This window comes from Vipera ursinii (genome assembly GCF_947247035.1).
Source record: "Vipera ursinii genome assembly, chromosome: Z".
Lineage (NCBI taxonomy): Eukaryota > Metazoa > Chordata > Lepidosauria > Squamata > Viperidae > Vipera > Vipera ursinii.
The window spans coordinates 12,321,409-12,340,406 of NC_139517.1; the positions used below are offsets into that span (position 1 = coordinate 12,321,409).

Below are 18,998 nucleotides of genomic sequence, written 5' to 3' on the forward strand. Positions count from 1 at the left end.
TCTCCTTCTATTTACCCCGGGCTGCAGTCCATTCGGAACCGGGCTGTGGAAATGGTGGGCGAGTGCACGTGAAGTTGCATTTGTGAAAGCAGTGCACGTGCGTGAAACCAACCCCTATTTCCTTTTCCCCCACCCACCGCCCACCACCGCCGCTGCCGCCGCCGGTCCACCCCGTCAGAAAGGTTGGAGACTGCTGATCTACAATCTCCCTTTATGCTTTGCTACAGAAAAGCGCCCGTTACCTGCACCATGAGCTGCCAGTCCGTATTGCTCACCGCATCAAAGGGTTTCGAAGCCTTCCCTTCATCATTGGCTGCAACCCCACCATCCTCCATGTGGTAGGCGCACCAAGGTCTGCGGGGAAGCATCGGAAAGAGATGAGCCATGACTCTAAAGCAGGGGAACGGACGAGGCCCTTAAGGCTGTTGAGGTTCTGATCATCCACCCCTAAAGGGGTGGCATAATCACTTCCTTCACATTACAGAACAAGGATCTCACGACCTGCTTTCTCAAGCGACTCTTTTTCAAAGCCACAGGGCTGGTAGTCCTCGATTTACGGCTACAGTTGGGGCCGGAATTTCCATTGTTAAACAGAGCAGTTGTTAATAGCAAGAGCAATAGCGCTTAGACTTAGATACTGCTTCACAGGGCTTTACAGCCCTCTCTAAGCGGTTTTGCAGAGTCAGCCTATTTCCCCCCCCCCAACAATCTGGGTCCTCATTTTACCGACCTCAGAAGGATGGAAGGCTGAGTCAACCTTGAGCCAGTGAGAATCGAACTGCTGGCAGCCGGACAGTCGGCAGAAGTAGCCTGCAATGCTGCATTCCAGCCACTGCGCCACCACGGCTGAGTTAAGCGAGCTGTATCCGATTTTACGGCCTTTATTGCCGCAATTAAGTGCCATTGTGAAGTGAATCGCGTGGTCCTTAAACGAATCCAGCTTCTCCCATTGATTTTGCTCGTCAGAAGCTGGCTGGGACGGTCACCGGTGGCGATCACATGACCCCAGGATGCTGTAACCGTCATAAATGTATGCTGGTTGCCCAGCACCCTAATTTTGCTCCTGCGGTTGGGGATGGGGCAAAATGCAAGGCCCAGTCCTCTCTCTGAACAGTCACTAAACGAATGGCTGTAAGTCAAGGACTATCGGCAATGCAGAATCAAAGAGAAGTTTTCTTTAGCGCCTGCAAAGTTACACCGACTAGGTCCGGAGACCTTTGGCCTCTATTTTAGTGATGATTTTGTCTTTATTCCCAAATCTCGGCTCCAATGAGAGTCGGAACTGAGGGTTATTTCAGCAGGGGAGATGTTCCTTGGATGTCGCTTCCCCGACAAGGGCTGAAGTTTGGGGGAGCAGATGCTACTTTCTCACTGCCTTTGCAGCGGAGACAGACGGGGCTTTTCGCTAAAGGGAAGAATGAGTCGACTTGCTCACTGGGTTATGTACAGACGGTCCTCGACTTACAGCCATTCGTTTAGTCACCTTTTGAAGTTACCACAGCAGTGCAAAATGTGTCTTGATGACCACTGCGGCGTCCCCATGGTCACACGGTCGGGATCAACCAGCATGCGTGTACGACGGTTGCCATGCCCCAGGGTCACATAATCACACAACTGCCCCTTTCCCAGCCAGCTTCCGAATAAGCAAAGTCAATGGGGGAAGCCAGAGTCGCTTCACGGCCGCAGGATTCAGTTAAACAACTGCAGTGATTCGTTCAACAATCGTGGAAAAAAAACAAAAAAAAGTTAGAAAATCGGGTGCGACTCACTTAACAACGGCCTTGCCTAGCAGGGGAGATCCTGATCCCAATGAAGGTTGTAAGCCGGGGACTACCCATACAGGCAACTTAAGAAATCAATGGCTTAGAAGTCCTCAAACCTGGCCACTTTAAGACTTGTGGACTTCAACTCCCAGAATTCCCCAGCCAGCATGGCGGGCTGGGGAATTCTGGGGGTTGAAGTCCACAAGTCTTAAAGTCGCCAAGGTTGGGGACCCCTGGCTTACAGCCTAGCTTACTCTTTCTTGGAGGGTGAGGTTTATGTGGGAATAAAAATAGTAGTAATAATAACAATAGTAAAAAATGACAGGAATAACTAATCAAATAACTGGTTCTATTGCTTTCCCCAAAGGTAATTTGATGGCAAGAGTCTTCCCTTGAATATCATTTTTCTTCAATACGTTGTACTGGATTCTGCTTCCGTTCAACAATGGCTTAAAAAAAACCCCCTAAAGTCTTTGCCTGGTCAAGTGCACATTTTTAACTTGCTAGTTCAGGGGTTCCTCAGCCTTGGCAACTTTTAGACTTGTGGACTTCAACTCCCAGAATCCTGAGAGTTGAAGTCCACAAGTCTTAAAAGTTGCCAAGGCTGAGGGCCCCTGTGCTGGTTGACACGGCCTCAAGATTTCATTTTCCCTCAGAGGCAGCATTATCACAGCAGTGACTACTGTTTCTACAGCAGCCCTGCAGTGTAGGCCAATAGATGTCCCCGACCATCATTTTGTGAGCTACTCCGAGCTCTCGGGGGGGGGGGGGGAAAGGCCCAGTACATCCCACTATGTCTCTCTCTCCTCTTGTGTTTAACCCACTTCAGTTCTTTCTTTCTCAAAATCTAATGGGAGACTGGGAATTTGGAGAGTGCACATTGCATGATTTTGTTGATGGCCCTTCTGCTTCACTCATTCCTGCCCTCTCTTCTATTCACAGCACGAGCTTTACATTCGAGCCTTCCAGAAACTGAGTGAATTTCCCCTAGTAAGTATCGTTGGCAGCAAAAACATTTAATTTTTGCCATTGTGAGGTGCATAAAACATTCTTCAGCCCATCTACCCCTTCGTGAAGTTTCAGATGGTTCATTGACTCCCCACAACATTTGTTAATATGAAATTAATTTAATAATTATTACTTTAATGAACAGCCCACATTCTTCTGTAACTGCCAGTTCTACAGAGATATTCGCCACCAGTTGACTATACCTCTTTTATTTAAATTTCTGGGGAACTTTGATGATTTTTATCTGCGCTGTCGGTGAAAATAATCAAGGCAAATTTATTTCTCTAAAAGTAGCCAAATTTTGCTACGTGATGTATATAAGCTTTGCCCACAGATGGTTGCTAATAGGTGGTTTTTTGTGGGTTTTTTTTGTTAGTAGGGGATAGTTTTGTGTTGTTCATTTTATTGATTGTATTTTTATTGCTCCGTGACTAAAATAAAATTGTGTCTGTCTACTGTAATTAACAGTACTAATGATAGTAGTTAATAATAACTACTTTCCCAATAATAATGGTATTGGCTCCTTGGAATCAATATTGTCCAGTCTGTGGAATCCTGCCCTATAACCATGAGAAGAAACAGCATATATATTTCAAAATAGATTAAAAAATGGTTGCCCAGAACCACTTGATAGTGGTATGGGCAGCCAATAAATTTAATAAATAAAATAAATGAGAATGGTTAAATTGAATTGTACTGTGGGCTTAAGACCCTGACAAGTTCAACGAGCCCCCCGCCATTTTAGACTACATCGTTCAGTAGCCCCAGTTCCCTCATTGAATGCTTTCCCTTCGTCTCTTCTTCTGTGTTAAAAGATCAAAGACCAAGAATCAGAGGCCCAGTACTGCAAACTGGTCCGACAGCTCCTGGATGACCACAAGGACATTGTCACACTGCTGGCAGAGGGCTTGCGGGAATGTCGCAAACACATCCAGGTAACTGGGAGGATGCTTGTCCAAGTTGGTGAAGCTGTTGGGCAACAGCCAAAGAAGTCAGTGGTTGAAGGCCTTATTTTGAGAGGGATGAAGATAAGGCTGTCAAAGTTTCAGGGGATTGCGAAGCCAAGAGGTAGCTTCTCCATTATCAGTGAAAAGACCCTTCTTCTCAGAAGGATGCTTGGAAGAAATCCCCCAAATCTTCCCCCTCGTTTTTATTTTATTTATTTATTTTAATCCCATTTATATCCCGCCCTTCTCCGAAGACTCAGGGTGGCTTACAATCTAAAGCACAAATCAATGTGCTTAGCAATAGCCTTCATTCTATGTATATGCCTGCTTATTAGGGCTTTCCCCCCCCCCCCAGCGGCATTATTACAAAGTCAGCTTATTGCCCCCAACAATCTGGGTCCTCATTTTACCTACCTCGGAAGGATGGAAGGCTGAGTCAACCTTGAGCCTGGTGGGACTCGAACCTGCACTAATTGCAGGCAGCTGGTGTTACTTAAGGAGGCATTAGCCCACTGCTCCACCAAGGCTCATGAAAACAGAGATGTGTTTACTTCAAGTGGGAAATAGTTGAATTGGTGGGATTCGTGGAAGTCTATCCAACAAACTGGATTTTCTTCTCAGTAAAACTTCACAAGAGATTTCCATAAGAATTGGGCTTGAAATCGCTTTCATATGTAGATGATGCCTGAGAGGAGTTTAGAAGAATTAGAGCAGGGGGGTCTTCAAACGTGGCCCTTTTAAGACTTGTGGACTTCAACTCCCAGAATTCCTCAGCCAGGGTGCCTGGCTGAGGAATTCTGGGAGTTGAAGTCCACCCTTCGTCAAGCTGCCAAGGTTGAGAAGCGCTGGTTAGAGAGTAAGTTCATGAGGAGACACTATTTATCCAAGCCTGCTCCAGGCTATGAAACCTTTCTGATTTCACTCCTGTCGCTATAATCATCTGAACCACAGAGTTAATTTTGGGGAAATGGATAATATAATGAAGGCAGCTCATTCTTGGATCTCTCTTGCGGGGAAAACATTTCAGTCCCATCTGGGCCTGTTTAAAAGCAAGCGCCCCTCAAGGGGAAGAACATTTGAGGAAGGTTGAGTTGGGGGGAAAGGTTTTTCAGTTGCTTTGAATCTCAGAAGCTCTCCTGTTTCTTTCCAGGACGAGAAGGTGATCCGTTCCTTTCTGGACAAGACCCTTACATCCCGCTTAGGCATCCGGATGCTGGCTACTCACCATCTTGCCTTGCATGAAGACAAAGTACAGTCTTTCTTGAATTGAACTTGAGATTTTATGATCAGGAAAATTAGATCTGAGTTGCAGGAGTCAAAACCTCTCTGTTAGTAAGCTAAGCTTGATTGTGATTCACGTTTTTGAGCGGTCTGAAGCTGTTCCCCCATCCAAGCCAGCATTATGGCTCATCCCTATAATAGCTTTTTTTCAAAAGGTTTTTCTTGGCCTTGGACTGGCTGCAAACATGATGTTTTCCTGTTCAGCCAGACTTTCTCCAAGGTTTTTTAAAAAAAAAAAATACAAGCCTTGTGACTATCCCCAAAGTGCTTTTTTTTCAGAAGGACAATGGACTTTGTTTTTCCTTGAAGAAGTTTCGCTTCTCATCCAAGAAGCTTCTTCAGTTCTGCCAGGTCACAGGAGGTTGGCAGCACCTGCCAATCGTGGTTGATATTGGCAGCTAAGCCAGCTTGGATGGGAGGCCACTAGGAAATCTTAAGAGTTGTAGGCCAAAACAAGAAGACAAAAACTGCTGGAAGAAGTAGTAGCAACTCACCTTTGCATTGTTACCAAGATTACCCGGATCAAGTCTGATTGACTGAAAGTGGCTTCCTTTTTTAAAATTCACATTGCCACTCAATCTTCTCACAGTAAACATGTCCTCAAACAATGTTCTACAAAGTTTCTCGTTTCTGATCATCCCTACTAACTTTCCCTAAATCTGTGCCATTTGCCTTAATCCTTCCCATGCTGTGGTGACCAGGCTGTCACAAATTAAATTAGAAATATTATTTTCCTGAATTTCTTTGGACACCTCCAAAAGCATTGATAACAATGAAAGGAATCGGCCATTTTCAGCAGTTTGCAGACCTTTTCAGCAGTGAAGAATTCAGAAGAGAGGTAGATTTTGACAAGTACAGAAAACAAAGTTGATTCTGAGGGCAGTTTGAGTATAGGGAGGGGGGGAAAAAAGTGAAATTCCAACTTCATAGGAAAGTATGAAAAATCAGAAGAGAAGAGAAAAGAGCAAAATAAGTAAGAAAAAAAGATGTATTGTTTCCCACTGTTCCAAGCAGTTCTTACAACTTCTTCCATTATGTCCACTTTCCATTCTTTCTGTAGGAAAATTAATCTGTCCTGTAATGTTTTCTTCTAAGGACTTTTCTCCTCCTGCAGTTCTGTTATTTATTATTTATTTCAATTAGACTAGAATAGAATAGAGCTGGAAGGGACCTTGGAGGTCTTCTAGTCCAGCCCCCTGCTCAAGCAGGAGGACCTATAGCATTTCAGATAAGTGAGTGTCTTGTGATTAGTCTCTTCTTTAAAAACTCCAGCGGCGGAGCACCCACGATTTCTGGAGGTAAGTAGTTCCACGGGTTAATCGTCCTCACTTTTAGGAAGTTTCTCCTTAATTCCAGGTTGCTTCTCTCTTTGATCAGTTTCCAGCCATCGTTTCTTGTCCTGCCCTCTGGAGCTTTGGAGAATAGTTTGAGGCCCTCTTCTTTGTGGCAGCCCCTCAAATACTGGAATACTGTTACCATGTCACCCCTGTTTCTTCTTTTCTTTAGGCTAGCCCACAGGTCTGCAACCCGCGGCTCCGGAGCCGCATGTGGCTCTTTCAGCCGTCTCCTGCGGCTCCCAGTCCTCTGCCATGTGCAGTCCAAAAAAAATAAAAAATGGGACTAAAAAAGTTCAACCAATCAATTCAGATATGCAGGGTAGGTGCATATCTTGCCTTGGCTCCACTCTTCAGTCAAACCCTGTTCTGCGCACGCACGCATGTACGCCCATGTGCACACATTTTTTTGCGGCTCCCAGTTTTTCCTTTTCTGAGGGAACCGGTTCCGAGTGGCTCTTTCACTGTTTCAGGTTGCTGACCCCTGGGCTAGCCAAACCCAAGTCCTGTAGCCATTCTTCATACGTTGACCAAAATGGGTTACAGTAATCCAGGTGTTGTCTTATTAGGGTTTCATAAAACAGTACTAATGCTTCATGTCATCTTGATTCTATGCCTCTGTTTATACAATCCAGGATTGTGTTAGCGTTTTTGGCTGCTGCTGCACATGGCTGGCTCATTGTTAAGTGATTGTCCACTAGGATTCCAAGGTCCTTCTCACAGTTGCTGTTTTTGAGCCAGGTCTTGCCTAATCTGTATTTGTACCTTTGATTTTTCTTTTCTTTTTTTTAATTGAAAAGTTTTACAGTACATTTTTTTTAAAAAAAGAACTCACTCCCTCCCCCTCCCCTCCCCCTTACCCTCCCTTACCCTCCCCTCCCCCCCCCCCCGACTTCCCAGAGCTGAATACAGGGTATAAACTTTACAAACTTAAACTAAAATATGCTAACAAGCTAAAATAAAACATTAAATTCTATCCCACTTTAACTCACCTTAAACATACTAAGAAATAACTAATAACTAATAATACATTGTATAAACCAATACTTATTCAAATGCTAAATGAAACTTTTTAGTCCCATATTTATTCTGAATATATTCAATCCATCTTCTCCATTCCACAATATATCTCTGTTGCGATTGTTCTTTCAAACGATTTTTCCTGCCTAAATATAAAACTTTGCTTTTTCTCCACATTAAAACTCCTTTTGTTGGATAGGGCCCATTGTTCAAGTTTGTCAAGATCTTTTTGGATCCTGAGCTTGTCTTCTGGGATGTTGGCTATTCCTGCCAATTTAGTTTTATTTGTTTTACCTCTTTTTTATTTCCCCCCCCCCAAGATCTATTCTTCACAGTACATAATGACTTCTTATCATCCCTGACTAATTCTCTCAGACTTCATGAACAATCAGATCAATTATGCCTTTAGATATATATATTCATTTCTCTGTCTTGTGTACCTGTGAATAGAACAATGCTTATTTGTATTATGTATTCTTTGTCGTTCTGATTCATTAATGCAGCTTCAAACGGCCCCAGTCACTGTTTTCGTATGCCTTCACTCTTTTTCTCCTCCACTGATTCATATCACGTAACAGAATAATTTTGCCTCAAGTTCTTTACTCCTTAAGAATATTACACAATTTCCCCACAATTCAAGTTCAGCTGTTCCATTATCATCAACCTTTGGAGCATAATTTGCTTGTCTCACTAACCTAAATGTTTGTTTCCATGCCAGCCACAACAACCTAGATCACATCAGCTGTTATGTACTGGGATAAAGTTTAGCCTTTTCGTTCCTAATTATACTTGTATCTTCATGCTCCTTCAGGTGTATTTCTAAACTTTACAAAATCAAGTCACCTTCATACAACTCTATTACTTTCTTCCCTTTTTAGTTTCGCAGACCCACAGCTAGCTTCCTCTCTCTCCTTCTGTAAGGGGACTGGAAACCTCTTATTAACACATGAAACGGGAAAGAAAAATGCAGTTATGAATTAGGGTTCTGATAATTTTAGAAAAAGAAACCCAGAGAATAGGGAAAAGGTGAGGGTTTTTTTTATTATCATTATTTTCTGTGTTTCCACAGAGTAAGAGATACTTTTGTAATCGTATTTTATAGTTGCCGCAAAGGAATCCAGAAGCAGCTTCTTTCTGTTGATTCTTACTGCACTTTTGTTGTTTAAGTTTAAGTTTATTATATTTGTATACCGCCCTTCTCCCGAAGGACTCAGGGCGGTGAACAGGGCATATATAAAAATACAAATTACAAAAATTAAAAGAGAATTAAACACGAGCCCAAACTAAAAACAGTCGAAAAATGTAAAAAAATCCCCAATAAAAAAACCCCAACGCATCCCCCATCACATCCCCCATCAGGCCAGGCCGGCCTGTTCAAACAGGTAGGTCTTCAAGTCGCGTCGGAAGGAGCGAAGGTCAGGTGCCGTCCGGAGCTCAACCGGCAGCTGATTCCATAAAGCCGGGGGGCGCCCACAGAGAAGGCCTTCCCCCTGTTCTTTTTTTCTTTCTAGTTTCTGTTTTATGTTGGCTTTTACGCTGTCTTTAAAACATTTAATAAAACATTTTTACGTTAAAAACAACAACAACAACGAAGCACTCTGGGAGGCATACCGAGAGAGCATCTTAACAATGCCGTGTTCCAAGGCACCCAAATTCAGGCAGGATTCCTCGTCAGAGCAGACAGATCAAACGTTCCTTCCTCCGGCAATAAAGAGAGGTTTGAGGTTCCGGAGTGACCAAGGAAGCAGAAATTGTCTGGCAGGAGAAATTAGCAACCATCCGCCAAGGTTCTGCTTTTGACTCCTCAGCCCATAGAACTTGCCTGCCCAGCCCAAATTTTTTTTTTAGTATTAGCTTTTAGATTTTGGCCTCGGGGTTGAGGGAAGACAGCTTTTAGGTTAAATATTTCATTGGGATGAATGGCGTCCATCCGATGCTGAAGCATCATTTTTATTATTGTTATTGTTATTGCCTTTTCTTGCAGCCAGATTTTGTCGGAATCATCTGCACCCGTTTGTCGCCAAAGAAAATAATTGAAAAATGGGTAGATTTCGCCAGGTAATTTACTTATTGCTGTTGATCTGGTTTCACACTGGTTATACGGGTATAACTTGAACGACCACAATTGAGCTTAAAATTTATGTTGCTAAGTGAGTCATTTGATAAGAGAGTTTTGCCCCATTTTACGACCTTTCTTGCCACAGTTGTTAAGCGAGTCCCCGCAGTTGTTAAATTAATAATACAATTGTTAGGTGAATCCACTTGTCAGAAGGTCACAAAAGAGGATCACATGACCCCAGGACACGGCGAGTGTCATAAATGTGAGTCAGTTGCCAAGCATCTTAATTCTGATCACGTGACCATGGGGATGCTAAAAGAGTCATAAGTGTGAAAAAAAGTCGTAAGTCACTTTTTTTCAGGGCTGTTGTAGCTTTGAACAGTCATTAAGGGAACGGTTGTAACTTGAGGACTAACCTGTAGTATAATATGCTACAGTCAATAGCTCCACCTAGTGGCCATATTAGATAGTTCTTTTTTGTTTTGTTTTTTTAGGCTTTGTAGATTACAAGTAGTTCTCAACTTACAACCATTCATTTAGCGACCGTTCTAAGTGACAACGGCACTGAAAAAAGTGACTTACAACCAGTCCTCACACTTATAACTGTGGCAGCATCCTCATTGTCACATGATCAAAATTTGGGAGCTTGGCAAAGGGCACATATTTACGATGGTTGGAGCGATGATGAGATTGCCATTTGCGATCTTCCTGGTTGGCTTTTGACAATTCTGAAGTCACTGGGGGAAGCCAGATTTGCTCAACAACCTCACAACTCACTTAACAACGGCAGCGATTCATCCATGCCAAAAAGATCATAAAAACTGACTCTAACAATCATCTTATTAGCAACAGAAATTGTAGCCCAATCGTGGCCGTAAGTCGAGGACTGCCTGTAACCGTTAGCTTCCTCCACCCTGCAATTCTTCTGCTAATTGCAGATCGATCGGAATCATGCCATAGCATCAAGCGTTATATTAAAAGGCATTTAAACTAAATAGAAGCACAAAATAACCCAATAAAAGATGTTGAGTTGAATTTAAAGAATAATTTAAAATTCAAAACTTTGGATGGTGTAATAACTGGAGACCGATTAAAAGATGGATCCGATTTGCTTATGACTATAACCTCTTCGGTATACGGGTGAGGATTGAATTTGTGCCTGATGATTGACAGAATGCTGCTCCTGTTCCATTAATCAAAGAGAAAAGGATCAGGAGTGAACACCAAAACTACGGGATTGGTTTAGTCAGCATGCCTGCAAAGGTGGAAACTAATCAGTCTTTTTCTAGCACAGGTTGTCCCCAGAAACATCACTTAATAAGAAATGTGGGCCTCCATTTATCCCCCTTCCCATTTTTCCACAGGCGCCTGTGTGAACACAAGTATGGGAATGCGCCTCAGGTGCGGATCAATGGGCACGTGGCAGCTCGCTTCCCTTTCATTCCGATGCCTCTGGATTACATCCTTCCAGAGTTGCTCAAGAACGCAATGCGGTGAGTGCCGGAGCACTGTTAGTGGGAGGGGGATTGGGACCTAATTTAGGGGATTGGGACCTAATTTGGTGGATTTACTTGCATGAGAAGACAGGAATGTCAAGAATGTAAACAGGCATCTGTCATGGATGGGTATCACGAGGGAGATTAATAATAATAATAATAATAATAATAATAATAATAATAATGCCACCAATAGTAATAGGCGCCTTGGGTGCAATCCCAAAACAACTGGAGCACCACTTGAACACCATTGGCATTGACAAATTCGCCATTAGTCAATTGCAAAAGGCGGCCTTACTGGGAACTGCTTCCATCCTGCGACGATATCTGTAATACCATCAAACATCCACATCTGCCTATCCCAGGTCCTTGGTAAGGACTCGATAGGTAGACAAAAATGCCAAATCCAGTCTGAACAGTCTGGCTGACTGTACGATGATTGATAATAATAATAATAACAACAACTTCCTGCAATAACTCCAGCAAAGCTACAAAAAACTGCGCTACTTGGAACATCTTACATTTTAAGGAGATACCTGGTTGATACCTAGGATGCTGGCAGCAACCCATGTCAACCATTAGTGCCAGTCAGTTTGAGTGTTCAGTTGACTGAGTTTCATGTTTTATGAATAAAAGTTTTATAATAATAATAATAATGTTGAGAGGGATCTTGGTGGTCATCTAGTCCAACCCCTGCTCAGGCAAGAAACCCTTAAACATTTCAGACAAATGGCTGTCCACTCTCTTCTTTAAAAACTCCCAGTGTTGGAGCAGTCACAGCTTATGACAATTGGGACTGGAGTTTCTATCATTAAAGACATTAAGTGAATCACATCCAAATTTAGAACCTTTATTGCCACAGTCCTTAAGTGAAAATAATAATAGAATAGAATAGAATAGAATAGAATAGAATAGAATAGAATAGAATAGAATAGAATAGAATAGAATAGAAGAATAGAATAGAATAGAATAGAATAGAATAGAATAGAATAGAATAGAATAGAATAGAATAGAATAGAATAGAATAGAATAGAATAGAATAGAATAACAGAGTTGGAAGGGACCTTGGAGGTCATCTAGTCCAACCCCCTGCTCAGGCAGGATACCCTATACCAGGGCTTTTCAACCAGTGGTACGGGTACCACCTGTGGTACATTGGCACCTGGCAGGTGGTACGCGACCATCCTAAAAAAGTGGCAGTGGTGGAGGGGAATGAGCTGAATCGGTGGCAGCACCGCACAAGCCTGAGCAAGAGACAGCTGCAGGGCTGTCAGGGCTCAGCGGAAGCACCAGGATCAGCGCCAGGCTCCAGATGCTTGGCGACTTGATTCATATTTATGATGGTCAGTGTCCCAGGGTCATGTGAAGTGACCAAAACCTGCTGCAACCACCCAGCAGATAGGGGGGAATAAAAACCAAACTCCCCCCCACCCCACCCCCACTGCCAATCCTCAACAGAAATGCTCACAACAATGAAAACCTCGGACAAGAGGAAGAGCGCCGCCGGGTGGTCAGGCAGGTGTCTTGCTCAGCTGTGGCTTGGGGGGCACTTTATTCAGTGCCACTGTAACTTTGAACAGTCACTAAGCGAACCTCATCACTTTTTTCCTTTCCTTTTTTTTGGGGGGGCGGGTTTCATCAAGTTTTTGACACCTTGCTAGGTGACTGGTGGTACTTGGGATGTTGCCATATCCTAAAAGTGGTACAATGGGTGAAAAGGTTGAAAAGCCCTGCCCTATACCATTTTCAGACAAATGGCTGTCCAGTCTCTTCTTAAAAACTTCCAGCGTTGGAGCATTCACAGCTTCTGGAGGCAGGCCTTGTTCCACTGGTTAATTGTTCTAACTGATTAGTTTCCATCCGTTGCTTCTTGTCCTGCTTTCAGGTGCTTTGGAGAATAGCTTGACTCCCTCTTCTTTGTGGCAGCCCCTGAGATATTGGAACACTGCTATCATGTCACCCCTCACCCTTCTCTTCATTTAACTGCACATACCCAATTCCAGCAACCGTTCCTTACATGTTTTAGCCTCCAGCCCCCTGTGGTGGCTCAGTGGATTAGGACATATAGAATGCAGCCGCGAGAGTTTTGTTGGGAGTCTCCCGATATTCCCATGTTACACCTCTGCTCCGTGAGCTGGCCACCGGTCAAAGAATGCCGACTGGTGGCCCCCAGGGGGAGGGCGTTCTCTGTGGGCATGCCGGATTTATGGAACTGTCTTCCGGTTGAGCTCCGGATGGCACCCAACCTGCGCTCCTTCCGGCGCGATCTAAAGACGTATCTCTTTGAACAAGCTGGCCTGGCCTGATGGGAGGGGGTTGGGTTTTTATTACTGTTAAATGTGTTTTAATCTATTTAAGAGTTCTGGTCACTTGTTTAATCTTTTTTAATTTTTGTATTCTGTCTTTTTAACATGTATTGCCCTGTTCACCGCCCTGAGTCCTTCGGGAGAAGGGCGGTATACAAATAAAATTAATAATAATAATAATAAAAGATTGAAAGAGGTGACTTCCCAAGAGAGAAGGGAAGGAAGAAAACCAGTAGTAGGAAAAGAAGGAGGTAGAAGGAAAAAAAGTTGTATGTTAGCAGACTGCTTTGAAATAATCTATCACATTCTGAGCTTAAACTGCAAGCTTTTTTTTTTTAAAAAGTGAAATCGTTAATTTCACTTTCTTTTTCAAATCCTTGCAATCAGCTGAAATGCTGTTTTAATGGAATAATAGCTTCATGGCTTTGATTCTTTCAGAGCTACTATGGAATCTCACCTGGATACCCCATACAACGTGCCAGACATTATCATCACGATTGCCAACAATGACATTGACCTCATCATAAGGTACACAGCCTTTGCTGCACTGTTTGCACATCTATGTACTATTAAAACTCTCCTGTCTGTCTGTGGGAAACTTTAACTGGGCAAAACAATGCACGGTGGGGCTACAGTTTTTGAACCCAGGCACCTGAAATGGGTTATCTTACAGAGGGTAGTGAGCACAGCACAAGACATTGTGGGCTGTTCCCTGACACCACTGGATGACATCGCCAGGGCTCGTTGCCTTGGAAGAGTGAGGAAGATTCTCAGGGATGACTCACACCCTGGACGGTATCTCTTTACTCTCCTACCATCCGGTAGGAGATATAGAAATATAGCCAGCCGTACCAACAGGCTGAAAAAATAGCTTTTATCCGTGGGCTGTTAGGCTTTTAAATGGGACATAATCTTATGCAGAATTGACTTGGGAGGCCGGTGTGTGGTGTAGTTGGTTCACATAGTGTGGTGGGATGGAGGGTTTGTTGTCACTGTGTGTTGGGGGGAGAGAGCACGGGGGGAGGCTCAGCTAATCTCAATGTACACATGTTGTACTTTGACAATAAAGCTTTATTATTATTTATTGCATCCAAATCTAGGAGCGATGAATCCTGTGGAATTGAAATTTGGCAATTTTTATAAAACATTTTACCCTAAAGCATTTAATAACATCATAAATCTTTCCCTGCGATCATCTGCCGATGTTTAACTGTGCTTTGTACATCTCTGAATATCTGCCTGAATATTTAAGAACTTTTCCAGTGTAAACAATGCATTAGAAGCTCTGTCACTGTTGTAGACATTGAGGAATCTGGCAAGGAAATATCCCTGAAACGATCATCCCAACAGTTCATGGGCTGTCTAATCTCTACTGAAGGCTTAAGGTGGCTACTGATGCCTGCAGTCTTGATGGGAACTCCCAGAATTCCCAAGCCAGCATGGTGGCTGAAGAGTTCTGGGAGTTGCAAGTCCACAGATCCCAAAGTTGCCAAAGTTAAACATCCCTGCCTTAGAGGACCGAGATAATAATACTTGTGAATATACTGTATTGAGCCCTACTCTTGAGGTTGACTAGATGAATATCTCCATCGTAGGGAGGAATACGGCAAGCATTTTTGTTTATTAGTAATGTTTTACTTCATCTTTCTGTTTATTCTAATGCTCCGAGGGGCTTCTTAAAACAAAAATTACAGAGCACTCACCCCCCCCCCCCCGCCTTTAATTAGATAAATTAAATGGAACAAAGAGAGCAGAAACTACATGAGCCTTTTTAGTGAGGGGATTCCGTAGCCTATAAGCCACCAAAGAAAAGGCCTTATGACGGTGGTTAGATAGTAGGAAGTAGCAGAGCTGGGTATCGCCAGCATCCTGTTAACATTCCACCCCAAGATCTGAATGACCTCCCACATACCTCTAGAGGTTAGCTGAGGAGACAGATAAATCCCTTGGGACTTTATAAATCAATGCCAAAATAATAATAATAATAATTCATCTTCTGAGCACGTCCCAACAGAAGAGACCAGAATTGCTGCAAATTTCTTCCTAGGCTGAACCCTATCAGACAGCAATGGCAATAGCACTTAGTCTTATATACCGCTTCAGAGTGCATTACAGCCCTCTCTAAGCGGTTTACAGAGTCACCATATTGCCCCCCCCCAAAAAAAAACACAGTTTGGGTCTTCATTTTACCTACCTCAGAAGGATGGAAAGCTGAGTCAACCTTGACCCGGTGAGGATCGAACTGCTGGCAGTCAGCAGAATTAGCCTGCAATGCTGCCTCCTAACCACTGTGCCACCACGGATGACCCAGAAGATACCATGGTGGGTATTCAAAGCTCCTGAGAAACCCAAGAGGACCAGTGGAGTTGCACTCCCTCCATCTGATCTTTTACCAAGAAGGTCTTCTACCAAGGCAAGCCAGTCTCATACGTTTGCCGCGTCAAGAATGGCTTCTTCTGCATGTCTCTCTTCCTGTTGGCAGGATTTCGGACCGAGGAGCAGGAATCCCTCACGATCATGTTGACAAGGTCACCGATTACCACTTTACCACGGCTGAAGCGAGCGCTCAGGATCCCCGCCTGAGCAGCGTCTTTGGGAACATGGTGGAAATGGGGAACAGTGCCCAGTCGGGCCCCATGCACGGGTGAGCACACGGCATAGAAGGGAAGGGAGGTATTTGGGATAATCCAGACATGGTAGGCCCCCCAAAAAAGGTTGCAAAATCAGATCCGGTCATATGGTGACCCGCTTGATGACTGTCACGACTGATGACTCAATTACGGTCATAACTCAAGGACTACCTGTATAGTCATCGCTCAGTAGTTTGGTTGCATTAGGGGGGTGGGGGGTGGGAAGAGGGGCTTACCTTTCTTGAAGCAGCGACACCCCACGGAGGCTTCCTCGTCTCCTACTGCAGTGACGGCGAACCTTTTTGAGACCAAGGGCCCAAATTGCAACCCCAAACCCACTTATTTATCATCGGGTGCCAGGTGGGCGTGGCCCATTGGGTGGGCATGGCCCATTGGGTGGGCGTGGCTGCAGTGGTAACGGCAGACTGGGTGGGACTCAAAAGTGCAATCCATCAATTCCAACTTCGCGAGAACTTTTTTTTCCCCGCGAGGTTGAAATTGATTGATTGAACCTTTTTTTTGCACACGGTGGCGGAGGCCTAACGCAAAAAGGTTTTATCAAACCCAGCTGAAGGCCTAGGACTGGGGCGACGGCGTGCGTGCCCACAGAGAGGGCTCTGCGGGCCACTTGTGGCACCCGTGCCATAGGTTCGCCACCATGGTCCTACTGTAATAGGTGGGCATGCAAGTCAATCTGATGCACAGTGAGGTTAGTTTGCTGTGAATAAGCCATGTAGGGTGTCTTTGGAGGTTTCTGTCTCCTCCAAAAACCGGCCCTCGAAGAGAGGACTCTGCTCCTGACGCTTCTTGTTGCTGCGGAGAGTTTGACACCTTTCATCCCTTTTGATTCCTTCTTCCACAGGTTCGGCTTTGGCTTGCCAACGTCTCGGGCTTACGCCGAATATCTAGGTGGCTCCTTGACCCTCCAATCCCTGCAGGGCATTGGCACAGATGTCTACCTCCGTCTCAAACACATCGACGGCAGAGAGGAGAGTTTCCGCATTTAGAAAGACCCCTTCCTTGCTTCCGGAGAAAGCTTTTATATACCCCACACCGAACCCACGTTGGCATGGATTCCACCACCGGTTTTTTTCCCCCCTCATCTGGATTCCTAAGCATCTGCTGTGCTCCCCTCACGAAGCACTTTGATCCTTCGGGACACCTAGATGTGGTGAGGAGGGAACAGAGGGCTTCCTCTCCCGCGTGGTTGCTCCTTCAGTACACTGCTTCCCGATGCACCCTCTAGTCCCCCGTTGGTGCATCTTCGGTGGTCCTCGGGTGGCCTCTTGAACCCAAGCAACCCAAAGCCCCTCCCTGCCTCCCTCCCCCGCGGAAAGACTCGCTCAAGGCCACCAAGAGCATCCGAGCAAAGCAGTGTTCTTTCTCCATCGTCGTCTTGCACGCCGCCAACCCCACCTGTGGCCTTTTTCCCAACCTCCTCGGCTTGACTTTTGAAGCCTTTGAAGATGCACGGTGAAAAGGAGGTGTCCTCCGTCACGCGTCGTGCCCGGATTCCCACCACGATTGGCCACTCAGCATTTCTTCATCTCTGTGGATGGACTCTGATGACAGGATGGAGCATCTGAAGAGTTCTCCCTTGCTGCCATCTAAGATTTGAAGGCGGGTTTCCTTCTTGGGAATTAGAATCTACCTGTCGCTCGGCAAAGAGACTTTTCGTGGTGCACAACAGTGAAAGAGGAGGGCGTGGGGGGTGGGGAAATACGACATGGCCCCCTTTTGCAATCCAGGCTACGGATTCCACAAGGTTCTGCCTCTTCCCGAGGCAACGTATGTTATTGGCACCTTTCCTCTCTGCCCTTGATCTTAGCTGACTATTAAATCCAGAATAAAGAGTTTGTTGTCTGCTCTTCCCTCTTCCCTCTCCATTACAGGGTGGAGATTCGAAATGAAAAACCATGATTTCCCATTACAATACTTAAATAAATAAAAAAAGTGCACACTCAAACATCCAGCATGTTCATCTTTCCTCGAGGGATACCTGTAGCTACTACATATCGGAAATGGAAATCTCTACCGATGTAAAACCATGTTTTGTTGTTCGTGGTGGTGATAAACAAAACTTTCCGGAGGACGCAGCTCACCTGCAGGACTCATACACATGTAGGGTGTGTACTTTTGTATATCCTGCTATGACATAATTAACCCTATTGCTATAGGTAGTCCTTGACTTAAAACCACAACTGGGACCAGAATTCTGTTGCTAGCCAGGGCGGTTGCTAAGTGAGTAGCACCCAGTTTTGTGACTGTGGCCATTAAGCAAATCACTGCAGTTGTTAAGTGAAATCATGCGGTCATTAAGCGAATGAGGCTTTGTTTGTCAGAAGCCGGCTGGAGAGGTCGCAAATAGCGATCACATGACCTTGGGATGCTGCAACTGTCTTAAATGGCAAGCCTGTGTGGGCTCGACACGGGGGGGAAGGGGGACAAGGACAGCGCCTGGGGGCGTCCAGATACAGCGGATGACAAAAACAATGGTGACAAGCCCTTCCCTCCCCCATTACCCTGACTGGCAGAGCATGGTGGCACCGGCTCCACCGCCAGCCCGCCGAACACCTGTTCGGCACAGGGAGACACCAGGAATCAGGATGCCTCTAGCACCGTGGTGGCGAACCTATAGCACTCTGTGTGCCACAGGTGGCACACAGAGCCCTCTCTGTGGGCACACGTGCCATCAACCCAGTCCTAGGCCTTCAGCTGGAGTTGGAAGCCTGCAGGCCGTCCTGCCTCGCTGCTCATATCAACTTGCACACCGGATGCTGGTTAGGTGGGGGTGGGTGGGAGGGTGGGGCCAGTTGGGAAACGCATATGTAAGGCGCTGGGAGGTGATTGCTCCCAGCGCTAACTTGGTTTGCTGTTTCTGTAACTAAACGCATGCCAGAACGTTCGGCGATTAAAGCCAGCCACCGGTGAACTCCACGGCTTGTTTCTTCTTGGAGCCAGGGTTGTGTGGTAAGGACTTCTGACATTAAATGCATGTTGGTTGCCAAGCCCTTGAATTTTGATTACATGACTCTTGACAATTCTGTGACAGTCATAAGGGCGAGGGGCAATCTGTGCCGTTGTAACTTCGAGTGGTGGCTAAATGAGTGATTGTCAGTCAAGGACTGCCTGGAGTTAAGTTGGGGATCTCGGG

General features: G+C 45.0%; 1 protein-coding gene across 3 annotated transcripts in view; it reads left to right on the plus strand.

Moving 5' to 3' along the window:
• Nucleotides 1-17,800, plus strand: part of BCKDK (branched chain keto acid dehydrogenase kinase) — a 38,521-nt gene extending 20,721 nt beyond the window's left edge. For 2 of the 3 annotated variants that reach the window (XM_083378079.1, XM_083378080.1), the window contains exons 5-13: nt 228-338; nt 2,706-2,753; nt 3,587-3,706; nt 4,869-4,967; nt 9,338-9,411; nt 10,777-10,905; nt 13,653-13,742; nt 15,697-15,858; nt 16,707-17,800. In XM_083378079.1, the coding sequence (XP_083234205.1) occupies nt 228-338; nt 2,706-2,753; nt 3,587-3,706; nt 4,869-4,967; nt 9,338-9,411; nt 10,777-10,905; nt 13,653-13,742; nt 15,697-15,858; nt 16,707-16,851 (978 nt within the window). In that variant the 3' untranslated portion in view covers nt 16,852-17,800. The remainder of the gene's footprint in view (nt 1-227; nt 339-2,705; nt 2,754-3,586; nt 3,707-4,868; nt 4,968-9,337; nt 9,412-10,776; nt 10,906-13,652; nt 13,743-15,696; nt 15,859-16,706) is intronic. The other variant, XM_083378081.1, reaches the window with a different exon arrangement.
• The last annotated feature ends 1,198 nt before the right edge of the window (nt 17,801-18,998 follow it).